General features: G+C 35.3%; 1 protein-coding gene and 1 long non-coding RNA gene across 3 annotated transcripts; both read left to right on the forward strand.

Annotated features, from left to right (window-relative positions):
* The first annotated feature begins 2,040 nt into the window (after positions 1–2,040).
* On the forward strand, positions 2,041–11,549 carry LOC106077728 (uncharacterized). Its single transcript, XM_056041311.1, has 4 exons — positions 2,041–2,177; positions 2,905–2,948; positions 7,072–7,114; positions 9,465–11,549. The coding sequence occupies exons 1-4, from the start codon at positions 2,054–2,056 to the stop codon at positions 10,442–10,444; spliced, it is 1,191 nt and encodes a 396-aa protein (XP_055897286.1). The 5' UTR covers positions 2,041–2,053; the 3' UTR covers positions 10,445–11,549.
* Positions 11,550–15,659: 4,110 nt separating this feature from the next.
* On the forward strand, positions 15,660–21,151 carry LOC129928451 (uncharacterized). 2 transcript variants are annotated; one of them, XR_008779993.1, is made up of 4 exons: positions 15,660–15,862; positions 16,303–16,413; positions 17,794–17,984; positions 18,619–21,151. It is a non-coding gene; the product is annotated as an uncharacterized LOC129928451 (long non-coding RNA). The 2 variants fall into 2 exon arrangements; XR_008779992.1 differs by having other exon boundaries at positions 15,661–15,963.
* The last annotated feature ends 3,040 nt before the right edge of the window (positions 21,152–24,191 follow it).

The following is a 24,191-nucleotide window of genomic DNA, read 5'->3' on the forward strand; positions in this document are numbered from 1 at the left end:
TATATTTATTCTTAAACTTGCAGACACGCTAAACAATGTTGTTTTTTTTCATGAACACCTGTCCGTACTGACTCTTGTTCAAACCATTCCGTCTCCACTGATTCACATCCTGCTACAATGGAGATATTTTCAATTATCAAATGAAATGGGGAGGTTTACACGTGTATCTATTAATAGCTCAGACTTAACGCCTGGAGTAAATAAGGTCTTTAATTCGGAGGGTAGAATCGAGAGTCAGACTGACGTACGCAAATAGGAAAGTTCCGATTCAATGTCGTATGGTGGTAAGATAATCAGGAATTCACTTACGCAAGGTCACAGAGAAAGCACGTAACCTGTCCGTGACAGTGGCGTTGCAAAGTAGACGTGTGGGCCCCGGAGGATTCCAGCTCCACGGCAAAAAGTGTAGATAGACACTTAGGCCAATGACAGTAAACACAGCCTCCGTTGAGTTACCCTAGCTGAGCCCTTTTTTTTTATCACTTCTAGAATGAGGATGGAGCAGAGACCCTACAAAAGAGTCTAATAAGACCGTCGTTAAGTAGGCTAGCTGTTAAGGCGGTCTTTCCACGACTTGTAGCGGTTACAATAAAGGAACATGAATAAATCCCACGTGGTTAGCAAGGTCTTTGACCACTTATAGCGAGTGGGCTGGATCCGGAGGCCCCATGCATATAGTAAGATTCAGTATTCACAAAGATCTCTACCAATTTTGGAACCTTTAGACAGGGCTTGGCGTGAAGTGCTCCCAGTCTACGCCTGTCTGTATACAGAGAAAACAACACCCTTTACAATTATCATAGAGATAATGGCACTGTGGCGTGACTCCCTGATAAACTTTTGGTCTAGGCGCTGGGCCTGAATTTAAGAATCAGATGATCTCACACACACAAACACACACACACACAAAACCTAGAATATATAATGAAGAAAAGTATACAAAGAATCCTTTAAAAAATTTTTTAAAAGGAAAGAACTCCACACATACAACAGTGTCTCTCAATAATGTAGAAGCTATTTCCTTTATCCGATATCAAACAAAATAATTAATTAATTTTCAAATTGATTTATTTTTTGTTAGTTACAATAAATAACTGTTTTAAACTACAATTTGATTCGAGAATGGGCATGGGAGAAATAACCAGTTATCTAAGGGGACGAAACTACATGTTAAGTCGTATCTATGAATACTGGATGATTAATTTCCCTTGTTGGTGACAAACAAAATTAATTACCAGTAGGGCCTAATTAATTTGACTAATTGGATTTTTTTTTGATTGATTCAAGTCTTGTTTATGTCAATGAATAATTGTGTCAAGTTTCAGCTTGATCTTCAACCTTTTTACCAGACAGACAGAGTCGATATAAGCTTTGTAAAAAGACATACCTTTTTACATGAAATGGTTTATTTTGAATGTCTTTGAACCCTAAAACATTCAAAGACCGCGTCACAAACCAAGAGATTATAGACAGGGTTACTGCAGCGATTGGACCCCATGATGACCTGTTAACTATAGTAAAAAAAAACAACAACAAAAAAACGCAAGCTTAAAATCTATGGTCATATTACAAGATCTTCGGGGCTCGCAAGGACCTTCCTTCAGGGAACAGTACCAGGAAAAAAAAAGAAGAAGAGGCAGACAGATAAAGTGATGGGAGGACAACATAAAAGAATTGAAAGTGGTTCTGACAAAGGCAAAAGACAGAGAGGAATGGAGAAAGACGGTCGATGAGTCTTCATAGTGCCCCAACTGTCCAATAGACTAAGGGATAGCTAAAGGCAAAGATAAAGTTTATTTTAAAAGTTGTTTTTTTTCTCTTGTTTATCCCCTCCTTTCCTCTCTCCATCTCATACTTCCACAAAGACACACACACACACTCGTTTATTGTTTTTACTCTATTTTTAAACTTAACTGGAATTTTCTAAGATGATATAATTGTATTCTATATTTGAGTTTCTTGAAAAATATAGACCAAAAAAAAAGGAGGGGGGGGGGGCATTTATTTTTAATTTCCACGTGGCTAATCTCTCCTAAATAAAATAAAAATCCGGATGTATTCCAAGAAACCGTTGTTCATGGCAACCATGGATAATAATATAAGGCCAGCAGACGTCAGTATTGACGCAAATAGGAGTCTTCTTCTAGAACTTCTCTTTTCCATTCATCTTTGTCTTGGTAAGTCTTATTTAGTTATCTGCACTGAAAATATTTATATTAAATATCATAGGGAGTTGTTTCTACTTTGCAGCCATGAAGTCAATAAAAAATTGCATAAAAATGAGGATCTCTAAACATAAAAACAATGTCATATTTATTGTATATTAAATTGATTTTTTTTTAATTTGTGGGATGCTTCGTTTTGGCTTGGCTTGGCGTTGTTTGGTTTGGCTTGGTTTAGCTTTTATTTGGTTTGGCTTTGTTTGGTTTGGCTTGGTTTAGCTTTTATTTGGTTTGGCTTTGTTTGGTTTGGCTTGGTTTAGCTTTTATTTGGTTTGGCTTTGTTTGGTTTGGCTTGGTTTAGCTTTTATTTGGTTTGGCTTTTGTTTGGTTTGGCTTGGTTTAGCTTTTATTTGGTTTGGCTTTGTTTGGTTTGGCTTGGTTTAGCTTTTATTTGGTTTGGCTTTGTTTGGTTTGGCTTGGTTTAGCTTTTATTTGGTTTGGCTTTGTTTGGTTTGGCTTGGTTTAGCTTTTATTTGGTTTGGCTTTGTTTGGTTTGGCTTGGTTTAGCTTTTATTTGGTTTGGCTTTGTTTGGTTTGGCTTGGTTTTAACACCTAGGAAAAGAGATCTAGCTCGAAGCTCGATTTTTCTTCTTATTAATTCAAGTGAGTAAAATGTTAAGAAAATATTTAAATGCTTTCTATTTACAAATTTAATTTATCTCTAATAAATATATTTCAATAGTAAAAATGTCAGATGTATGGCCTTCAAGTTCCAATGATGAACAGGTAACTACATTTATATTCACACATACATTATATATATATATATATTGGTCTAGCACAGTGATGCCCTACCTAATTCAATCTGCGGGCCATTTTAATTTCCAACGCTAGTGTCGCGGGCCACATGATGGAAAAGATACAAAAACGTAATGAAATTGACCCGGTATCATGTTCTACAAAAAAGTAAAGATCCGTTCACTTTTCCTAGTAGATGCTATAGTTCTATTTCATGAACGCACAAATGTTAAATGCTTTGTTAGTAATCCGTTAGAAAACGTTGGCGGCTCTAATGTAGGTAAATACCTTTGAACATTTTGGAGTGGGGCGAGGGGGGGGGGAATTTCTGTATTTTGTGCCGACATTTCGGCGGGCCGGAAGGAAGCACGTCGCGGGCCGGATCTGACCCGCGGGCCGTATTTTGGGCATCACTGGTCTAGCATTTTTGAAAGATTCATAGCTTAAAAAAATATGTCAACAGAAGAAGTGAAAATCTTCTTATACAAGAGTTTTACATTTACATGTGATTTACATGTGTAATAAGGTGTAATTTTCTACCCACTAACAATCTACACAGTTTCAAAGTTAAATTACAAAATGTTGCGGCTGATAGGTTTCACACTTTCCTTTAATAATAAAATTTATTAGATCTACCTCGAAGCCCCAAAATTCTTGCTAAGATTTGAACCATCTAGACCAGAGGTTCTCAAACTTTAAAAAAAAGGCCACCTTTTATTAAAGGAGTGTTTATTGATATTAAAACTTTTGTTTAAAATATTTTTTTTAAAGTTAATAATTTGGATGAGGTTGATCTCATGAGTGTATGTATGTCCGACTCTATGTTTGTAAGTAGCATAGACTAAATCTCCACTAGCAACAATGTCTAATCGGTATCTTTCATTTTTTAAGAGGTTTGTAACGAGCTGAATTCACATTCTACCAGATAGAGTCTAGTAAGACAGAAAAGCAGTCAACAATTGTTGTACAATAACCCAGAATCCGGAAATAAAATTGTAATCTGATATAGACTAAAAGTCCGAAGCACATACTGACATAGCAGTCGCTAGCGGTCTCTAAAGTTTAGAAAATAGCTAGCAGCCTCATTCGATGTAGACAGAATCACTTGAATCGATAGTTAAGTCTTATCGAGACTTCCTTATTACCTAGTATGTCATTGCTTACACATTACACATGTAGATTGAAGGATTTGTCTTGAAGCTCCTAACAAGATTCAATTCTAAAAAGTGATAATAGAACTTGTGTCAGTGTCTGGAACGCGCCGTTGGTAGATTAAAAAAAAAAAAGAGGTGGATCACCGTGGGTTGGTCTCCGGTGGAAGATTGTTTGTGTCAATACAATGTCATTCTGATAGTTTCTATTTATAGCGGTCTACGTAGGAGAAAAAAAGCTTTTGTGCATATTTTGTAAACAACATTCAATGCGCTCGACATGAACTGCAATTTGTATATGCCAGTGAACTTCCGTGAAAATGAATGAGACCAGCTCTTGTTTACATCTACATGCAACAAGAACCCTCTTTCTCTCTCTCTCTACCTACCTACTACCTACCTAGCTCTCCCTCTCTCTCTCTCATTCTCTCTCTCCCTCTCTTTCTACCTACCTACTACCTACCTAGCTCTCTCTCTCTCTCTCTTTCTCTCTCTCTCTCCCTCTCTCTCTTTCTCTCTCTCTCCCTCTCTCTCTACCTACCTACTACCTACCTAGCTCTCTCTCTCTCTCTCTCTCTCTCATTCTCTCTCTCCCTCTCTCTCTTTCTATCTATCTACCTAGCTACCTACCTACCTACCTACCTACCTATCCTTCCTACCTACCTACCTACCTACCTACCTATCTATCTACCTATCTACCTATCTACATATCTACCTACCTACCTACCTACCCTACCTAACTACCTACCTACCTACCTACCTACCTACCTACCCTACCTACCTAGCTCTCTCTCTCTCTCTCTCTCTCAATCTATCTATCTATCTATCTATCTATCTATCTATCTATCTATCTATCTATCTATCTATCTATCTATCTATCTATATGTCCGGGATCGACATGGGAAGAGAACTTTTGAAAAACAGTGGAAGACTAGACAAAAAGGATTCTTGCCTTGCTGGGTACTGCAGTCCGATGATTCCGACCCCCGAAGAGTCGGCCAAGGTGCCACGAAGGCCAACTTTAGACCATTTAGTGAGAATAGGCCAAAATAGCACAGTCCACAGCAGCCCTTTCAAAACTTAAAATAATATGGAAAGACAAAGGCTTAGCCATCGGCACCAAAATCAGACTGATGCGCTCCCTGGTCATGGCCACATTTTTTTATGCTTGAGAGTCTTGGACGCTTACTGCAGAGCTATAGAGGAGGATCCTAGCAATGGAACTGAGATGCTACAGAAAGATCCTAGGTATCACATTCAAAGACGGCATCACAAACCAAGAGAATAGAGACAGGGTTACTGCAGCGATCGGACCCCATGATGACCTGCTAACTATTTTAAAAATCGCAAGCTTGAAATCTATGGCTATATTACAAGATCTACGGGGCTTGTAAAGACGTTCCTTCAGGAAACAGTACCAGGAAAATGAAGAAGAGGCAGACAGATAAAGCAATGGGAAGACATCATAAAAGAATGGACAGGTCTATCCTTGAAAGAGGTTTTTAAAAAGGCAAAAGACAGGGAGAAATGAAGAAAGACGGTCGACGAGTCTTCCTTGGTGCCCCAACGATCTAACAGACTAAGGGATAGGTAAAGGTAAAGTGAGAATTTCAGTTCACGATACTGCAACTAAAGAGAAGGCAGAAAACACAATCTCGCATAAAGTAGAAAAGAGTGAATCACAATCTCGCATGAAGTAGAAAACAATTAATCACAATCTCGCATAAAGTAGAAAAGAGTGAATCACAATCTCGCATAAAGTAGAAAAGAGTGAATCACAATCTCGCATAAAGTAGAAAACAGTGAATCACAATCTCACATAAAGTAGAAAACAGTGAATCATAATCTCGCATAAAGTAGAAAAGAGTGAATCATAATCTCGCATAAAGTAGAAAAGAGTGAATCACAATCTCACATAAAGTAGAAAACAGTGAATCACAATCTCACATAAAGTAGAAAAGAGTGAATCACAATCTCGCATAAAGTAGAAAAGAGTGAATCACAATCTCGCATAAAGTAGAAAAGAGTGAATCACAATCTCGCATAAAGTAGAAAAGAGTGAATCACAATCTCGCATAAAGTAGAAAAGAGTGAATCACAATCTCGCAGAAGGTAAGAAAAACAGAAGATCACAATCTAGCGGAAAGTGGAAAACAGTATATTAAATAAATAAATGTGGCCTGGATAAGAGTGGCATGGTAAGTGAGCCCTGGATAAATGTGACACGATAAGTCAAAATAGTTACATCTAAATGCCTCTAAAAAAAAATTGAAGTTATTGATGGATTAAACTCTGTCACATGTCTAGTCTTGCCACGTAAGACCACACACACACACACTCACAAATAACAAAAAAAGAAAGTTTTTTTTTTCAAAGTATAAGCAAAGAGTAGCTAAAATATTTCACATCAAAATGTCTGACGAAAACGTCATCACTGTGATAAACTACTTTTAGTTTCAAATCTTGATCCTGGCACGGCTGGAAGTGACAGATAATAGCAATTTATTTATACTTTAGGCCTACACATGTGCACAGCCAGAATTTGTTTATCTTGTACATTGAGCCTACAGACGTTACTACTACGTATTTGGTTTTCCTGGCTGATTCAGGCAACCCATTCCATTCTTCAGCGGCATTAGGGAAGAACGACCACTTGTAAGAATTTGTCCAAGCATATGGATCAAGAAGTATACTTTGTCTTTCTGAATATGGTAAAAACAGCAGGTCTAATAATTCAATGTGTGTCTGCCTTGTCTAGAACTAGAATTATGGATAGCGTATTCTTTGCAGGGGTACATTCTTGTCGCGCTTCAATACACAAGTAGGCCGGTCAAATGGCTAAGAGAAAGGGTGTGTGTGAATGACAAGGTTAATAGGTCACGCTTGGACCTCATTCACCAATCGTAAACAAACAACATTGATTTCATTGACTTAATTTAATTTACTTTTTTTTTTAACAGCAAACTTCTGAGTCCTTTCAGAATTGTACAGACTTGACAAAAGGTATAACGCTTATTTCAATAAATTCAATAAATTTAGAGTGTAAATTCTCAAGACAAATCAGCTTTATTAGGACGCCATTCTAGGTTACAACAACAGTCAACAAGAAACATTACTCCTAGATACTGAATAACATAGCCTATCTATAACATACATACTAACAGGCCTAATATAAGGCTTGTCTTCGAGTCCGAAGATTAGTGAGGAATACAGTATTTCCCGTGGCTGCGCAGCCCCAGCTGTGACCTACATATTTTGCCACATTCAGAGCAAGCATAACCATTGTCCGCAGGTGGTCGATTTAGATTTTCTTTTCGTCGTCTGCGTTTGTCCTCGGCAGCAGATTTTCTTTTGGTCTCAAATGTGTATCCCGCGGCCTTCGTGAGTGACCTCCAGCTGTCTCGTTCCGACGCCGCATGCAGCCAGGTGCTTTCTTCTATGTCAGTCAAGGAAAGTTGACGCCTAAGCTGGTCTTTGAAGCGTTTCCGTGGGGAGCCTCTGTTACGTCGACCACCTTTCAGCTCACCAAAAAACACTGCCTTTGGCATACGTTCGTCTCCCATACGGGAGCTGCGTAGCTGTCGGATCATAAGAAGTCCCTCTATACTGTCCATACCGGCGTTCGCAAGGACATCGCTGTTTGTAGTGCGGTCCTGCCACCGTATGTCTATGATGGAGCGCAAGCATCTTTGGTGAAAGCGCTCAAGAAGTCTTAGTTGTTTTTTATATAGTGTCCATGTCTCAAAGCCGTATAGAAGGGTTGAGAGAACCACCGCCTGGTAGACATTGATTTTTGTAGGCAGGCGGAGCGATTTGTTCTTCCAAACTCTCGTCTGAAAGCGTCCAGAAGCGCTACTAGCCCTGGCCAGGCGGTTATCAACTTCCCTTGAAAGTGAGTCGTCGTTTGACAATATAATACCTAGATATGTGAAGTGGTCTACCACGTTAAGGGGCTGTCCGTTTACTAATACAGATTATACATAGAATTAATGCGCCTAGAACTCTAGATAATACTTTAACATTTTAAAATTAAGTACAGTTGATCATCATGTAAACATAAGCGTAGGTAGCCTATGACTAATGCTTGTACTTATGCTTAGTACTTATAATTTAATTTAATACACAAGGAAATAAATAGTTGGCAACTTTCTCTATTCGAAAATATATTTTCATTTCTTGGTTTCAAGGCGACATCATGTGTGATAAGATTCTAGGCACAATAACATTGTATTGTAGAACGTATGCCAACATTCGCGAAACAGATTTGTCAAATTATGGTAAATACAAGACTTGTTAACACTACCAATCAAAAAAATATATTTTTGACATCTCTATGTTTTGTTTTGTAGGTGGAGGTGCGAGTGTAAGGTCCGGGGTTCGTGCCCTGGCTTAGCCTGGCTATGATTTATCAATCTTTTCCTATTTTAATTTACCTATTTATCTCACTAGAATAGTGTACCTCAAGCTGTAATTCATATGTAGTTTGGCCGCGGCCTGAATAGGAGGGTGAAGGGGTACGGACCGCAGCTGTTGACACCAATCGTAATGGCACAACTAGTAACATGTATTCTTCATTCATAACACGTATTCTTCATTCATAACATGTATTCTTCATTCATAACATGTATTCTTCATTCATAACATGTATTCTTCATTCACAACATGTATTCTTCATTCATAGCATGTATTCTTCATTCATAACATGTATTCTACATTCATAACATGCATTCTTCATTCATAACATGGATTCTTCATTCATAACATGGATTCTTTATTCATAACATGTATTCTTCATTCATAACATGTATTCTTCATTCATAACACGTATTCTTCATTCATAACATGTATTCTTCATTCATAACACGTATTCTTCATTCATAACATGCATTCTTCATTCATAACATGTATTCTTCATTCATAACACGTATTCTTCATTCATAACACGTATTCTTCATTCATAACATGCATTCTTCATTCATAACATGAATTCTTCATTCATAACATGCATTTTTCATTCATAACATGTATTCTACATTCATAACATGCATTCTTCATTCATAACATGCATTCTTCATTCATAACATGGATTCTTCATTCATAACATGGATTCTTCATTCATAACATGGATTCTCCATTCATAACATGTATTCTTCATTCATAACGTGTATTCTTCATTCATAACATGTATTCTTCATTCATAACATGTATTCTTCATTCATAACATGTATTCTGCATTCATAACATGTATTCTGCATTCATAACATGTATTCTTCATTCATTGTTTTAGCCCTTGGCTCTGTGTTTATATTTACAGTTAATATTTCGTAAACCTAGTCACATTTTCTTTCATCAGGTCAACATGAAACGGAAGTATTTGAAGGGGAGGAAAGTGAAATACCCAAACGTTATAATTCATGCCCGAAGAATCCAGGCCATAAACACTTTATTCCCATTACACAATTTAAAATGACAGATCTGCCCAGAGGTTACCGTGACATTGAGTTGTTCGAATTCATCAAAGCCACAGCAGACCGAACAGTTCGAATCAAGGTACAAAAGGTCAGTCCAAACAGACCTAAGTTTTGGCCAAACAGCAAAGACGAGTATCCATTTTGCAATGCGCAAGACGATGCCTGTATGAGAATGGGCACTGGCGAGATTAAAGTCTACAAGTTTATAGATGGATGCGGATATAACGGACGTGGTAGAAATTATAATTTTTTGTCTGGAGATAGATACGAACGAGAGTACAAAACCTGCCCTTGTGAGAAATGTAAGCAATCAGACAGGCCCAAAAATACCTGGTGGGAAATATTTATCCACACGGCCGCTCATGTTGTTTTTGACGACTCAGAGGCCAGCCACACGACATTATTATTATTCTATGACGAGCACGATAGCTCGAGTTGCCAGGTGAACCTTGGTAATGTGAGTGTTGAAAGCGTGAACGTTGAAAAAGACAAGAGCAAGTTGAAATGCGTGACGTGTGACGAGAAGCTTGGCAACAGACTGTACGAGCTGATGAGGCATTTTTGTGAGCTCTGGAAGAAAGTCAAAGATAAATACAAAAAGAAATCAAAATTCACGTTTATCGTGTCCCACCCCCACGGCTGCACTAAACAGGTCAGCGTTGGGGAGTGGGTGGGCAATCATAAGTTTGGGGACTACAGTGGCACATATGATCTGACCAAGCTTACGTACACGACAAGTACATGTCCAGGCAGCAGTGGAGCCGCTGTCCACTGCATTGGGTTTGGCACTGGGCACTTTCACAGCGGCACTTTAGGTAAAGTTAATTATAGTGGCGTTGGCCACTACATGAAAAAAGTCTAAATATAAAAAAAAAAAAATTAAAACAAATATGGAAAATGTTTCTGCTTTGGAGATCTAGGGAGGATAAGTGTTAAGTAGTCTTTTTTGACATATCCGGTGTAGAGTAAGTTTAAGTAGTCTTTTTTGACATATCCGGTGTAGAGTAAGTTTAAGTAGTCTTTTTTGACATATCCGGTGTAGAGTAAGTTTAAGTAGTCTTTTTTGACATATCCGGTGTAGAGTAAGTTTAAGTAGTCTTTTTTTTTGGGTGTATCCGGTGTAACAAATAAAGGAAGTGCGGATAATCTTTGATCTTAACAAAAGATTTCCTTGTAGCATAAACTCATTTTTACAAAGCTCACTCTGTCTGTCTGGTAAAAAGTTAGTACACGTCATTACTTTTTAGCTGACTAAAAAGTAGAAAGATCATTCAATATGACGTCCTTAGCATTGCCAACTTTGTTTATTTGAAAATATATCACAATATTCATCTCTTTTTTTTTTTTAAATAAATGCATTTCCTGTGTGTTTTCTTATATCGACCCCCACATTTCACATATCGCGTTTTTTTCTATTTGTAAGTTACTGTGTTTTATTGCTTGTAGAATAGAAATCGCCACTTATTAATTAATTCAAATGTACTTAATATTGATTGTGAACATTTCCAGAAACATTATATTTGTATATACATCTATGTCCCTCGAAATATCTTCAGTGTGTTGTACATACATCTATGTCCCTCGAAATATCCTCAGTGTGTTGTATATACATCTATGTCCCTCGAAATATCCTCAGTGTGTTGTACATACATCTATGTCCCTCGAAATATCCTCAGTGTGTTGTATATACATCTATGTCCCTCGAAATATCCTCAGTGTGTTGTACATACATCTATGTCCCTCGAAATATCCTCAGTGTGTTGTATATACATCTATGTCCCTCGAAATATCTTCAGTGTGTTGTATATACATCTATGTCTTTCGAAATATCCTCAGTTGTTTGTTTCTTTATTCTTAACCTTGCAGATAGTTTTGTTTAAATGTAGTGCACTTTACACATTGACGGAATAAACATTTTTCAAAGTTTTGTAAGTTCTTTTGTAGCATTAAAATGAAGTCTTTTAAAACTTTGAGTTTGTTTTTATATTCTGATTTCTTTACATTCAAACTGTTCAGCATTGACTCATGTAATTGTGACTAAAATATTTCAGGCGGGAATAACAGAAAATGCCACATACATGACAAGAGTGAATGTATAGTCTACATTTTAATGTATGAAATGCAGATTTGGCTTACTCGATTTACTACACATTTTTTTTCAAACTTAAGTGAAAAGCACACCGGTGCATATATGGGCACATTCACACCAAACTTATGTAATTGTATCACATCAAAAGAGTTTGTTTAAAGAGCCATATATATTATTGCTTTGTAACAACCACTTTACAATTAGCAAAGTGATGAAAGAAAAAGCAGTAGAATTTCAAGGCATACTGCATATAAAAAAAATCAGCACTAGCATACGATATGGTCCACATATTACACGCTATATGTTGGGCATCTATTGATTTGGTCCCTGTCTTCATAAGCTTGATATTATTCTTACACTTATGGGGGCTATGTAGACAATGTGTAGTCTTAATTTATATACATACAAAATGCACAATACAATCACAAACTTCTTAGGGTGTGACCAACCCATCTCCACTTCCTCTCTAAGATCTGCACCTCTATATTTCTCTGTTCGCTCATCTCCCACAGTTTGGTGTTTTATACTTTAATCGTACCAGTGTATTGTAATAACTTAAGGGAAGGCAACTCAACGAGGACAACGATGTTTATTTACAAGACATCACAAATACAAGTAGAGCAACATGTCTTGATCACAAAATCTTTATCTCGGCTCTCAACTTGGGTGGAAATCGTTAGTCCCTTAATGTCAACATCCTTTTCTAGTCTGGTTACTAGAGATGCGAATCTCTGTAATAGCCTGGATGGCGGTGCGCATGGCAGAGTCAGTATTTTTAATTATCATGCACAGGTTGTAATTATCCAAGAAAAAACGTCTGTAATTTATAAGAGAGATGTTTAACTTTTTTTTAGGTCAAAATATTCTAGGTTCAGTAGATCGTCGATTATCCAGAATACCGTAATTGGAAACAGGGTCTGTCTAGATAATCGATCGCCCGGATAACTGAATACGGAATAATATAGAGAGTCCATTTCAGCAACAATATAAAGTAAAGTCAAATGGATGCATCAGGCCATACGTAAACATAAGATTCAAGTAAAATATACTGGGGAAAAAAGCGTTATACTCATTAGCCCACCATTATTGAAATAAAAATTGCTGATCTTTTGCTGCACATCAGCAATACACTTAGATACCATACCCTAAAACTAACAACAAAAAAAAGTCAGTCTGTATATTTGAAGTTCCGGATAACTGACGTCCGGATAAATGACATTCTACTGTATCCGTTCCATTCTCGTTTGACCTGGTGGACAATCTGCCTCAATGTGATCTCACGCCCAGGATTGGATTTAGAATGGTTAAGACCATGAACTTGTTTTCACAGAGAATAAATAAATTACTGTAGACAATTAAACATGACAATTAATAAACAGAAACTTCGTGTTGATATAAGAAGACATTGAAGACTATCCTTTTAGTACGTCACATCCTGTTAAGTATTTTCTCACACAAAAACATCCACAACAAACAATGACGCAATATAAACATATTAGCACTAAGCTATTTGAGATATGGGGACCTTTGTAATAATTTTTTTTCCGTAGCTCTTTCTTCAAAATAATTGAAAATATCTCTACAACCATAATTCTGTCCCCCACACGCACACCCAAACAAGAGAGGGTCATGTGTTGCCTATACGTAAATCCAGCAATGCTCACCACCCAATGGGTTCTACTTCTCTATGCATCCACCATTCCTTTTTATTTACCTTAATACTCGGGGACGGACCCTCAGTGTTAGCGTTTTGTTGATCTAGCTGTGATTCTATGTAATTGAAGCGTCTCTTTCCTGCCTTATTATCTTATCTTATATGATACAGACGTTACTTAAAAAAAGAAGATGATTACGTCCTAAGCGTCATACATTTAGTCATGCATGTTAACCAATGACCTAAATTCTGCCAAGTCACTGGTTTTCCTGGCTGGCTCAGGCAACCCATTCCATGCTCTAATAGCACTAGGGAAGAAGGAGCTTTTGTACAAATTTGTCCTAGCATATGGGACGAGGAATGTGCCTTTATCTTTGTGTCTTTCAGAGTATTTTATTAAATTTTGTTTTTGTATTTGAAGATTATGGTTCAGTGTTTTATGTCTTTTAAGTCTTCTATCTTGAAGGCTTTCTAAATTTAGTGATTTTACTAAAGGTGTTACTCTAGTCAAATGTGAATATTCGTTTGTTATGAATCTCACTGCTCTATTTTGTGTCTGTTCCAGTTTCTTAATGTTTTCTTGAGTTGAGGGGTCCCAAACAGTGGATGCATATTCTATTATTGGCCTAACCAAGGTTAAATAACATTTTCATCTTATGTTCTTATTTGATTTATAGAAATTTCTTTTAATAAACCCAAATGCTTTGTTCGATTTTTTTTTAGTTTCATCAATATGGGGATTCCATGACAGTTTTTCATTTATTATAACACCTAGGTATTTTGCGTTTTTAGTCTGTGTTACTGGTTTGCCATGAATAAGAATATAAGTGGAATTAATTTGTTTTAGTTTTTTTTTTGTTACTGTTAATAACTGACATTTTTTTGGGTGGAAAGACATGCTTCAATTTGATTCCCATTTCTGTAATTCATCTAATTCTCTTTGTAAAATTTCTGTATCTTGTGTTGTTTTTATTGTTCTATATATTATGCAATCGTCTGCAAATAATCTGACTTTTGTTCCTGAACTAATGCAATTTGGTAAATCATTTATATAAATTAAAATAGTAGTGGACCTAAGACTGTTCCTTGAGGTACACCTGAGTTTACTGTTATTTGCGCTAATTTAGAGCCATTTATTATTACAGTTTGTTCTCTCCCTATCAGAAAATCTTTAATCCACTGATGCAGTGGACCATCAATGCCAAAATATTTTAATTTTTTAAAGCTAACTATGATGGTGTACTTTGTCAAAAGCCTTTGAAAAATCTAGTAAGATAGCATCTATTTGTTCACTATCATCTAAACCTTTTGAAAAATCAGTTAATCCTATTTATTGTGTTTCACATTATCTATATTTCCTAAAGCCATGTTGGTATGAAGTAAGGACATTATGTTTGTCTAAGTGGTGTGTTCTAGGATTTTACATGTGATGCTGGTAAGTGATACTGGTCTGTAGTTTCATGGGTCAGATTTTTCTCCTTTTTTTAAAAAGAGGGGTGACATTAGCTTCTTTCCAGTCCCTTGGTACTCTGCCCTGGTTAAGAGATGCTTAAAAAAGTATTTTGAACACTGGTGCAAGCTCATTGCTTAGTTCTTTAAGTAATCTAGCTGGAATACCATCAGGTCCAGACGCTTTATTATGTTTAATGTTTGCTAATAGTTTTTGGATTTCTTTTTTTTGTATTTCTATATCTCCTAAGTTGTCTACTTGGTTCAAATTAAGTAATAGGCCTATGTCTTTGTCTCCTGGGGCTGAGCATGGTGATGCAAAGTATTTATTTAGGATTTTCATTATCAATGTTTGTACTTGTATATGCTGAATAATGTATTGTAATAGATCTAGTAAATTTTGTTGCTTTGTCTGTCTCGGAATGTTATTGTACTTTTATATTGTATTACTTCCTTTAACAAATAACACTTGTAGGTCAGTTTAATGTATAGGTCAGTGCGTCAGATTTACACGCTCTCTAAAAAAAAGATATATTAAATACCAATATAGACATGGGAGACCAATCTGAATCTGTTTTATTGTATCTAAGTAAAAAAATGTTGTAGTCTATTTACTATTATCAACTATCATTGTAATCATTGTCATTCTAGAATCTGGAGACTATAAGAACGTAAACGAAATACCCTTCTATTGCTTGTGATTGTCGTTTAAACCAACAGTTTCAGTCCTTGTATTTTTGCTGGCCTAGAAAAGATTCTATTTCTACAATTTCTACCATCTTTTGACTTTTGAAGTTTTGTCTTGATACTCATTGATAGAACTTATTTTCTTAACTATACTAGAAATGTCATGATCAATCATTATTATTATCATATCATATCGACATATCAATCATGAATTCATGATGATGATGATCCGATTGTCTTATAATTGAACCATGACGAACATATTATTATATTATTGAACTTAGATCTATATTATTCTTAATTTATAATTAAAATAACATAAGACTAGATTATCTATCTTGATACTATATCGGAATGATATGATTATGACGAATGTCACTCTCTAATCTCTATCATCTCAGGTCATCATTTACTCTTAGATCTAGATCTAGTAGTAGTACTAGATCTAGTAGCCAGTCTCTAGATCTATTGTAGATCTAGATCTAGTATTATACTGTTATAGGTACTGGTAATTTGATAAAATGACTTCAGACATAATGTATTTATTGTAATGAAACTAGTAAAGTTTTATATTTCAATGGTCCAATTTTTGATGGGCTGTGAAAAAGAAAAAGAACTATTGTTATAATAATTTAAAATGTTAGAGCTTAGGCTAGCCTTCTTGAGGTCTTTTGGAAAGTTCACAGTATACATAATACAGGGTGGGGGCACTTTCAGAATTCAACAAAGCTTAGGAATTTTATTTATTTTTTTTGTTTTTCTTGTTGGTAAATTTTTGGTCTCTGAATATTTTTATTTTTTTGTTAAGTAATTAAATTAGTAACTTTTTTTTGTCTCACAGGAAAGTACTAGAAAGCTACTGGCTGTGTCAAAGAATGCAAACAGCCATTTTTATCCTGTACCTGTCATTAGGCCCAAACACTGTCCATTCTCAGAAATGTCTTTGAGTGAGGTAAATAAATATCTGTTTAATGGAAAACTAGACCTGGGAAATATAAGTATCATGATTGTCAGGGGCAGGTATAGCGAGAATAAATGTGTTATTGATATTTTAGTATGAAAGAGTTATATCCCTTAGTTTTATATCCCCAGGTATGAATGTGAACAGTATACACGTGATGTTTTTGAATGTGAGCTATCCTTATATTATATAGAAAACTTGCATGGACTGGTGTTTGTGTTAGTTGTTATGGTAGGAGAGGACGGATTTTTGTTTGCTATTACTGAGTGTTTCTATATAAATAATAAAGTAGTGATTTCATGAGAGATGAAGTTTTTTTGGATTCTTTTAAAAATATATTATTTATCTATAAGCGTTTACTATAGGTCTGCAGTAATCACTCCTAAGTAACCCCTAATGAGCCAAGAAAAGAACCTGAGCGTAATCACACTTGTAAAAGTTAGCAGGCTCTATGAGCAACAGAAATTAATTTTATATTTATTTTTAATGGCCACAAAATTAAATGAAAAAAAATGTATATGCCACTGTGTTTTGAGTATATGAAAAAGTTATGGTGGCCTGCCAAGACTAACTTATGACAAGTAAAAAATGTTGGAAGAGAGGAGGGGAAGATCAATTTTTTTACAAAGCTTATATCAACTTCCTCTGTCTGTGGGATTTCCTCCCTTTGAACACGTTATTTCTCCCACAACCCATTCTCGGATCCAGTTGAGACTTAACACAATTATTTATTGCACCTAACGAAACATGAATCAATTTGAAAATTAATCAATTAATTAATTAGTCAAATAATTAATGGTCATTAATTATTTTGTCTGATATCAAATAAGAGAAATAACTTCTAGATCATTGAAAGATATAGTTGTCAGTGCGGAGCTCTTTCCCTTAGATAAGCTTTGTTTTGTTTAAAATGATTTTTTATATTGTATTTGTTAAATCCGAAATTGTTTTAAGGAAATATTTCTAATTGTTGTCAAATAAATTTCTATGATTGATAGAGATACTGAAAAGTACTTCCTTACGTTTACATTTTCTTTGACTTCACATTGTTTCCCTCATTCTGTGACATGTTTATCTTTGGAAAGTAGTGGAGGAAAGGCCATGAGCCAATTTAAGAAACATTTTCTTTATATAGATTTGGTTTGTTTTCTAAGTTTCTGACTTTTCTTCATGAAAGCAAGGGAATGTTGGGTCACTTGTTCCTGAATCACTTAATTTTTCACATTATTTTTGCTATTTTTAATGTCACACTTTTTGTATATTATATGAAAAAATTATCAAAAATATTGCTGATTTTATAATTTGCATAAATTTAATTTTCTTGAATACAAATATTAAGTAACTGGTTCCCAAATCACTTAATATCACAAGGTTCATGTGGGCTACAAAGACCTTTCTTCAGGAAACAGTACCAGGAAAAAAAAAGAGGTGGACAGAAATTTCATTAAAATGGAGGGCCGTTCAATGAAAGAGATTCTACCAAGGCAAAAGAATGAGAAATGGAGAAAGATAGTCAAGAGACCTTTTGTGGTGCTCTAACAGTTCATCAGACTAAGAGATAGGTGATGATGAAGTGGTTTATGATGTTGCTACATATATTATTTAACCTTGGTTAGAATATGTGTCCTCTATTTGGGGCCCCTCAACTCAAGAAAACAAGACAAAAACTAGAACAGAGGAAAATAGAGCCATGAGATTTATAACAATAGAATATTTACATCTGATTAAAACATCCATCCATCTATCCCAGTGGCACTATGGCCCATGGAGGGCTCTGGCCTGTTTCAGCACATTCTTCCTTTCATTTCTCTCATGAGCTTTTCACCTCCATGCCTAAACTTTAAGTATTTCTTTAACAAGTAAGTTGGGCTAGCTCACGGGCTCTAAACAGGCTTAGCACGTTCCATGTCACAAAATAAAAATCATGTCCTTTTCCAGGCCTAGGCCCTTTTTCATTAAAATCTGTTCGTTTTAATAAACAGGCTTAGCACGTTCCATGTCACAAAATAAAAATCATGTCCTTTTCCAGGCCTAGGCCCTTTTTCATTAAAATCTGTTCGTTTTAATAAACAGGCTTAGCACGTTCCATGTCACAAAATAAAAATCATGTCCTTTTCCAGTCCTAGGCCCTTTTTAATTAAAATCTGTCTGGTTTTTCTTATGTGCTTTTGTAACTGTTTTTTTTTTCAATTACAGGGTTGTTAGCCCTGGGCACAATCATCTGGAGTTCTGCTCCTTTCAGCTCTCTGGACTGCTGCCTTTACTTTTGGGTAAGGTGCCTACCCTAGATCCCCCCACTTCTTGCAAAGCAGCAGGTTTAATTTTGGTCCACCCCAGGTATTTTATTTCCCAGTACACACCATATCTAGAGGACAATATGTTACCTGGGAAACTCTAGAAGTGTTATCAGCAACCGAGAACAAATAAAACACTGAACCATAATTTACAAATACAAAATAAAACCTAATAAAATACTCAGAAAGACACAGATATAAAGGCACATTTCTTATTCCATATGCTAGGACTAATGTGTAAAAGTGCTCCTATTTCCTGAATGCTGTTAGAGCATGAAATGGGTTGCCTGAATCAGCCAGGAAAACCAACGACTTGGCAGATATTTAGTCACTGATTAACATGCATGACTAGATTGACACATTGTGTGTATATGTGTATGTAGTGATGGGAACTAAACTAACTTTTAAAAGTTAAACTAAAACTAGTTTTCAACTAAAATAAAGTAGTTGAACTATTAGTTTATCAAGAATTTCAAAAGATAGTTAAACTAAACTAAAGAAAGTTAATTAAACTATAACAAACTTTTTTTTTTGGGGGGGGGGGGGTTGAACTAGACCTATATATAGATATAATCATCCGACTGTATGCCTACAGTTCGATCTTATTATTTTAACATTCTAGTAATATTTATCTATAATAAAATCAGTATTAAGGAATATGTTTCTTACATAAACGTTAATGCACAATAAAATAAAATGTCTAAATAAATATGTGTGCCTTGAATTAAAACCTTTAGAAAATAATGGTACTCTTTTTAAAAAAAAGTATATTAACTTATTATATAACGGAAAATCTTACTTATACTGGTAAAGTTTAAAATCTCATTAAATAACATAGATTTAGAATTTCAAATTTAGATCTAGTATCCAAAGAAATAGAAACGAAATCGTTGGAGTTTTTTAAAACATTTTACTTGTATAACTATTTTATAGTTTAAAATACATACTTGACTAACCATGCCGATGTGCTATTTTCTTGTCTGACCACTAAAAATACAACTAACACTATTGCATAACCGTTAAACGCGCAAGGGAAAACATAACTGGGTGATCTTGTCATTATGGACTGCACACTCAGTACACTATATAGACCTACACGTGTACGTCTATCTGGCCAGGTTGTTAAAATCAGTCGGACACACTGTCTATTTACTTTCTGGGCAGGGAGGGTGTATAACTATTTAGTGTAAAGATATATCTACGAACATGCTTGACTAGCCACGCCAGTGTATTATTTTCTTGTCTGACCTCTCCACATTAAGCAAACACTATTGTATAACGCTGAATGCAGGGCAGTCTTACAGTATTATCTACTACACACGTACAGTACACTAGGCCTACATGTGGTCATGTGTATGTCTAGCTGACCAGGTTGTTGAAATCAGTTGCACATAGTCTATTTACTTTATGGTCAGAGAGGATGTGGATTAAGATTTGTTTTCTAAAGTTGGTTACCCTAAAGCTTTTAGATCTATATAGGCCTGGCTGTTGATTTAGACTTAATAGATCTCACTAATAAGTCTTAAGACTATAAAAGGGTGTACTTGATGTTACTGCAGTTAAAAAAATATTGTTTGCCACAAATGAATGGATTAAAACCACTAAATATTGACCTAACTCACTAATCAGATTTCCACTATAAACAGAAATTAAACACCTCCACCTGGCTCACAAAAAAAATTTGGAACAACCTCATTCTTAATACTGCATAGAAGATTTTGACAAAAAATGTTTAACATTTTATAATACTGCTACTTTCAAGTGCAAATATTTACTCCCATAACTTCTACCAGGATCTTACTTTACCCTCTTCAAATGCAGACTGTCTAAATAGTTGTTAACTGCATCATTTTTTTTATTATCAAAGTTATTGATATCACATGATCAGAAAACAGGGAGTGCGTTTCAACCCTGACCACATGTGAAAAGTTTTACAAATTTTAATTAAACTTTTTAGTTAGTAACTAAAAAAATTTAATTAAACTACGATTTTAACTAAACTTTTTTTATCTAGTTAAACAATGGCCTTAACTAATTTTTTTTAGTTAAACTAAAAGTTTCTAACTTTTTAGTTAACTTTTGCCCATCACTATGTGTATGTTGCTAGTATGTAGAATTTATTTCCTTTGGCAAGAGAGTTCATATTGAATTTTGTGTTATGTTAAAGTTGTTATTAAAGAGTCTCATGAAACTGATATTATTGCGTTGGCATTTTTTATTGTTATAAGCTAACAACAGTCGGATGTAATTTCTTCTCTTTTAAGGTCATGTCTGTCATTTATAAGATATGATATGTGTGATGGGTAACCTTGAATAAAAGAGTGTTTTAAATCTTTCTGTTCTTGCCTTAATGGAGTGGAACTGACCACTTTATCAAGATCTGATGTAACTTTGTTTTAATGGGTGTAAATTATCTTTAAGAACTTTGTGTGCTTTAATGTATGATATGTAAATAATTATATACCAAATTTAATTAATTATTTTTTTGATTAAACTGGTACAAGTCGTTGAGGAAGAAGATAGAAGGTTAGCAACATTTGGATGTGCCAGAAGCATACAAGCTACACAAGATCAAGACCATCCTAACAAAAGAATATCAGAACAAAATAAAATCACCTCTTGCAATCATACTGAATTTTCAGAATTTCCAATCTTGAAAAAACACCAATTTGTTCAGGCTTGTAAAAAAACATTCAAATGTCAAATATGTCTAAAATGTTTTTCTAGTCCTTCACATTTATAGATACACCAGTGGGTTCCTACTAATCTAAAGCCATTCAAATGTCAAATATGTCTAAAATGTTTTTCTAGTCCTTCACATTTATAGATACACCAGTGGGTTCCTACTAATCTAAAGCCATTTAAATGTCAAATATGTCTAAAATGTTTTTCTAGTCCTTCACATTTATAGATACACCAGTGGGTTCATACTAATCTAAAGCCATTCAAATGTCAAATCTGTTAAAAATGTTTTTCTCGGTACACCAATTGGCTTGTACCGGTAGATATTCAGTTTAAAAAATACACCAGTTCATTTATAGTGAAAAACCATTCAAATGTCAAATATGTCATAAAGATTTTGCTAGATCTTTAAATTTAAAGAGACACCAGGCGGTTCATAGTGAAAAACCATTTAAATGAGCACCAGTTGGTGCATAGTAATGAAAAGCCATTCAGATGTCAAAATATGTTGAAAATATTTTTCAAGATCTTCATATTTTAAGTTACACCAATCGGTTCATAGTATTGATAATCCATTTCAATGTCAAGAATGTCACAAAAGTTTTGCCGCATCTTTAAATTTAAATGTAGACCAGCTGGTTCATAGTAAACCATTCAAATGCCTAATATATATCAAAGAGATTTTTCTAGACCATCAATCTATATCTATATATATAATTCTCTTTTTCCCTCAACAGTTTAAGCGAGTAGTAAGGAGTAAAGGAAAGATCACTCTGCGGATAGTCCACGAGAAAACAAGAGGGGGGTGGAGTGAGAACAGGTAATCACAAAATAGCAGGGCAGGACCGTTGCAACATCACTCTTTTGTTTTTATTTATTTCTACCTCACGTTAAAAAAAAAAGAAAAAGGGGGGGGGGGAGTAATCTCTACTCTGTAGAAACTATCGAAGAGTAAATACTTCAGAAAAATTATGGATATCAGAAGAAAAAAAATATATAATAAAGTTGTCAGCACTAATGCTCCTCAATACTGTGAAGAGACAACAAGCTGAGCTGGTTTGGTCATATGATTGTAAGACGTGACTCACTGTCAAAAGTCATCCTTCAAGGTGCCTGAGATGAACTTCTATTAGGAGCAGAGCAGGAAATACTAGTCCTTCTGTAGTGCTCTGGCTAGAAACTGGGCCATACGGCGTAGCCGCCTTGCAAGTCGAGTAACTGTCCAGGCACGGCCCCACCCCTTAGCTCCCGGATGAGAACACTCATACAAGATATGCGACACTGTTTAGATGCTTTCTCCGCAGTGACGGCATCGGAAGTCATATTTCAGACAGAAATGGGCAAAGTATGTCCTACACTGCGCAATGATTAAATGGTCTGACCTTCTCAACGGTCGCCACAGATCGTCCCGATCTGGGTGACGCATATGCTGCCAGACTCCACAGGCCCAGTCAGATTCCTCCCAGGATTTTAACCACTTCTCATGAATGAGTGCTTGGATTTCTGCTGTTACCAGTAGAAACGCGCTTGGTGCTTTGAGATTAGCTGCCAAAGCAACCTCTCTTGCCAGAACGTCTGTCGCCTCATTGCCCCTCACATCGCAATGCGAGGGCGTCCTCTGCATCAAAACGTACAATAAAAGAAGCACAAAAAAAGGATTGTCAAAAAAAAAAAAAGCTGGCTGGACAACGCTATACATGATTTTCTATATAATACACACCACACAAAGATTATAGTGTTTAAGAACAGGATAGCAGCATATTGGAGGATTGGTGAATGACACAGGGAACTTCGGATTGTTATTGGAAAAGAGGAGGGTTTGCCATTTATCTGAATATCCAAAACCAGTCATAGAATATTTTTAAAAAACGTTATTTTTATCAATTAGAACAAAGAAGACATAAAAATATGTTTCCAATGTCCTCACATTTAGGTTACTATAATTTTGTGTATAATTTAGAATTAATTCTGAAATATAAATAGCCATTTATTTGTCCATCAAAAAAACGAAGAGTAGCCTACTGATAATATTGTAATCTTTTTTTACCCTCTCTGTTCAAAAATAAATTTAAAAAACCTGTCCTTAGCAGGGGATGCCTAATAGTTTTGTAGAAATATTTTGTTTAATTCCATTGTTACCTTTAATTTTGTGAATTGTTGATCAATACATTAAAAAGAAAAAAAGTAAGCTAATAATTGTGATAACATTTTGTTTTCATTTCATTTGAAGGTTTTGTTAAATATTATCATAAGGGAGACAATCAGATGTTATTTGTGTTTATTCATAGAGTTTTTTTGGCCAGATTTTCTATTGATAAGAATGTGTGACTAGATTATTGAAAGAGATTTGTTATAATACGTTTAGGAACATTTTTATTACCAATTGGTTAATTGCAGAATCTATTTTGGTATTGATAATGTAAATTTGAATTACACAATTTAAAATATTATTACTTACTTATTCCTACAAATTTTATTACATTACTATTTTGCATATTCTAAACTGAATTCAATTGTTATCATGAATGATGGTGCGGTGGCTGAGCGGTAAAGCGCCTGGCTTCCAAACCGGGGGTCCCGGGTTTCGAATCTCGGTGAAGAATGGGATTTTAAATTTCGGGATCTTTTGGCGCCTCTGAGTCCACCCAGCTCTAATGGGTACCTGATTTTAGTTGTGGAAAAGTAAAGGCTGTTAGTCGTTGTGCTGGCCACATGACACCCTCGTTAACCGTAGGCCACAGAAACAGATGAACAGGCGGTCTCAAATGTGTGTCTCACAACCTTTGTGGGAGC

This window comes from Biomphalaria glabrata, chromosome 9, assembly GCF_947242115.1.
Source record: "Biomphalaria glabrata chromosome 9, xgBioGlab47.1, whole genome shotgun sequence".
Taxonomy (NCBI): Eukaryota; Metazoa; Mollusca; class Gastropoda; family Planorbidae; genus Biomphalaria; species Biomphalaria glabrata.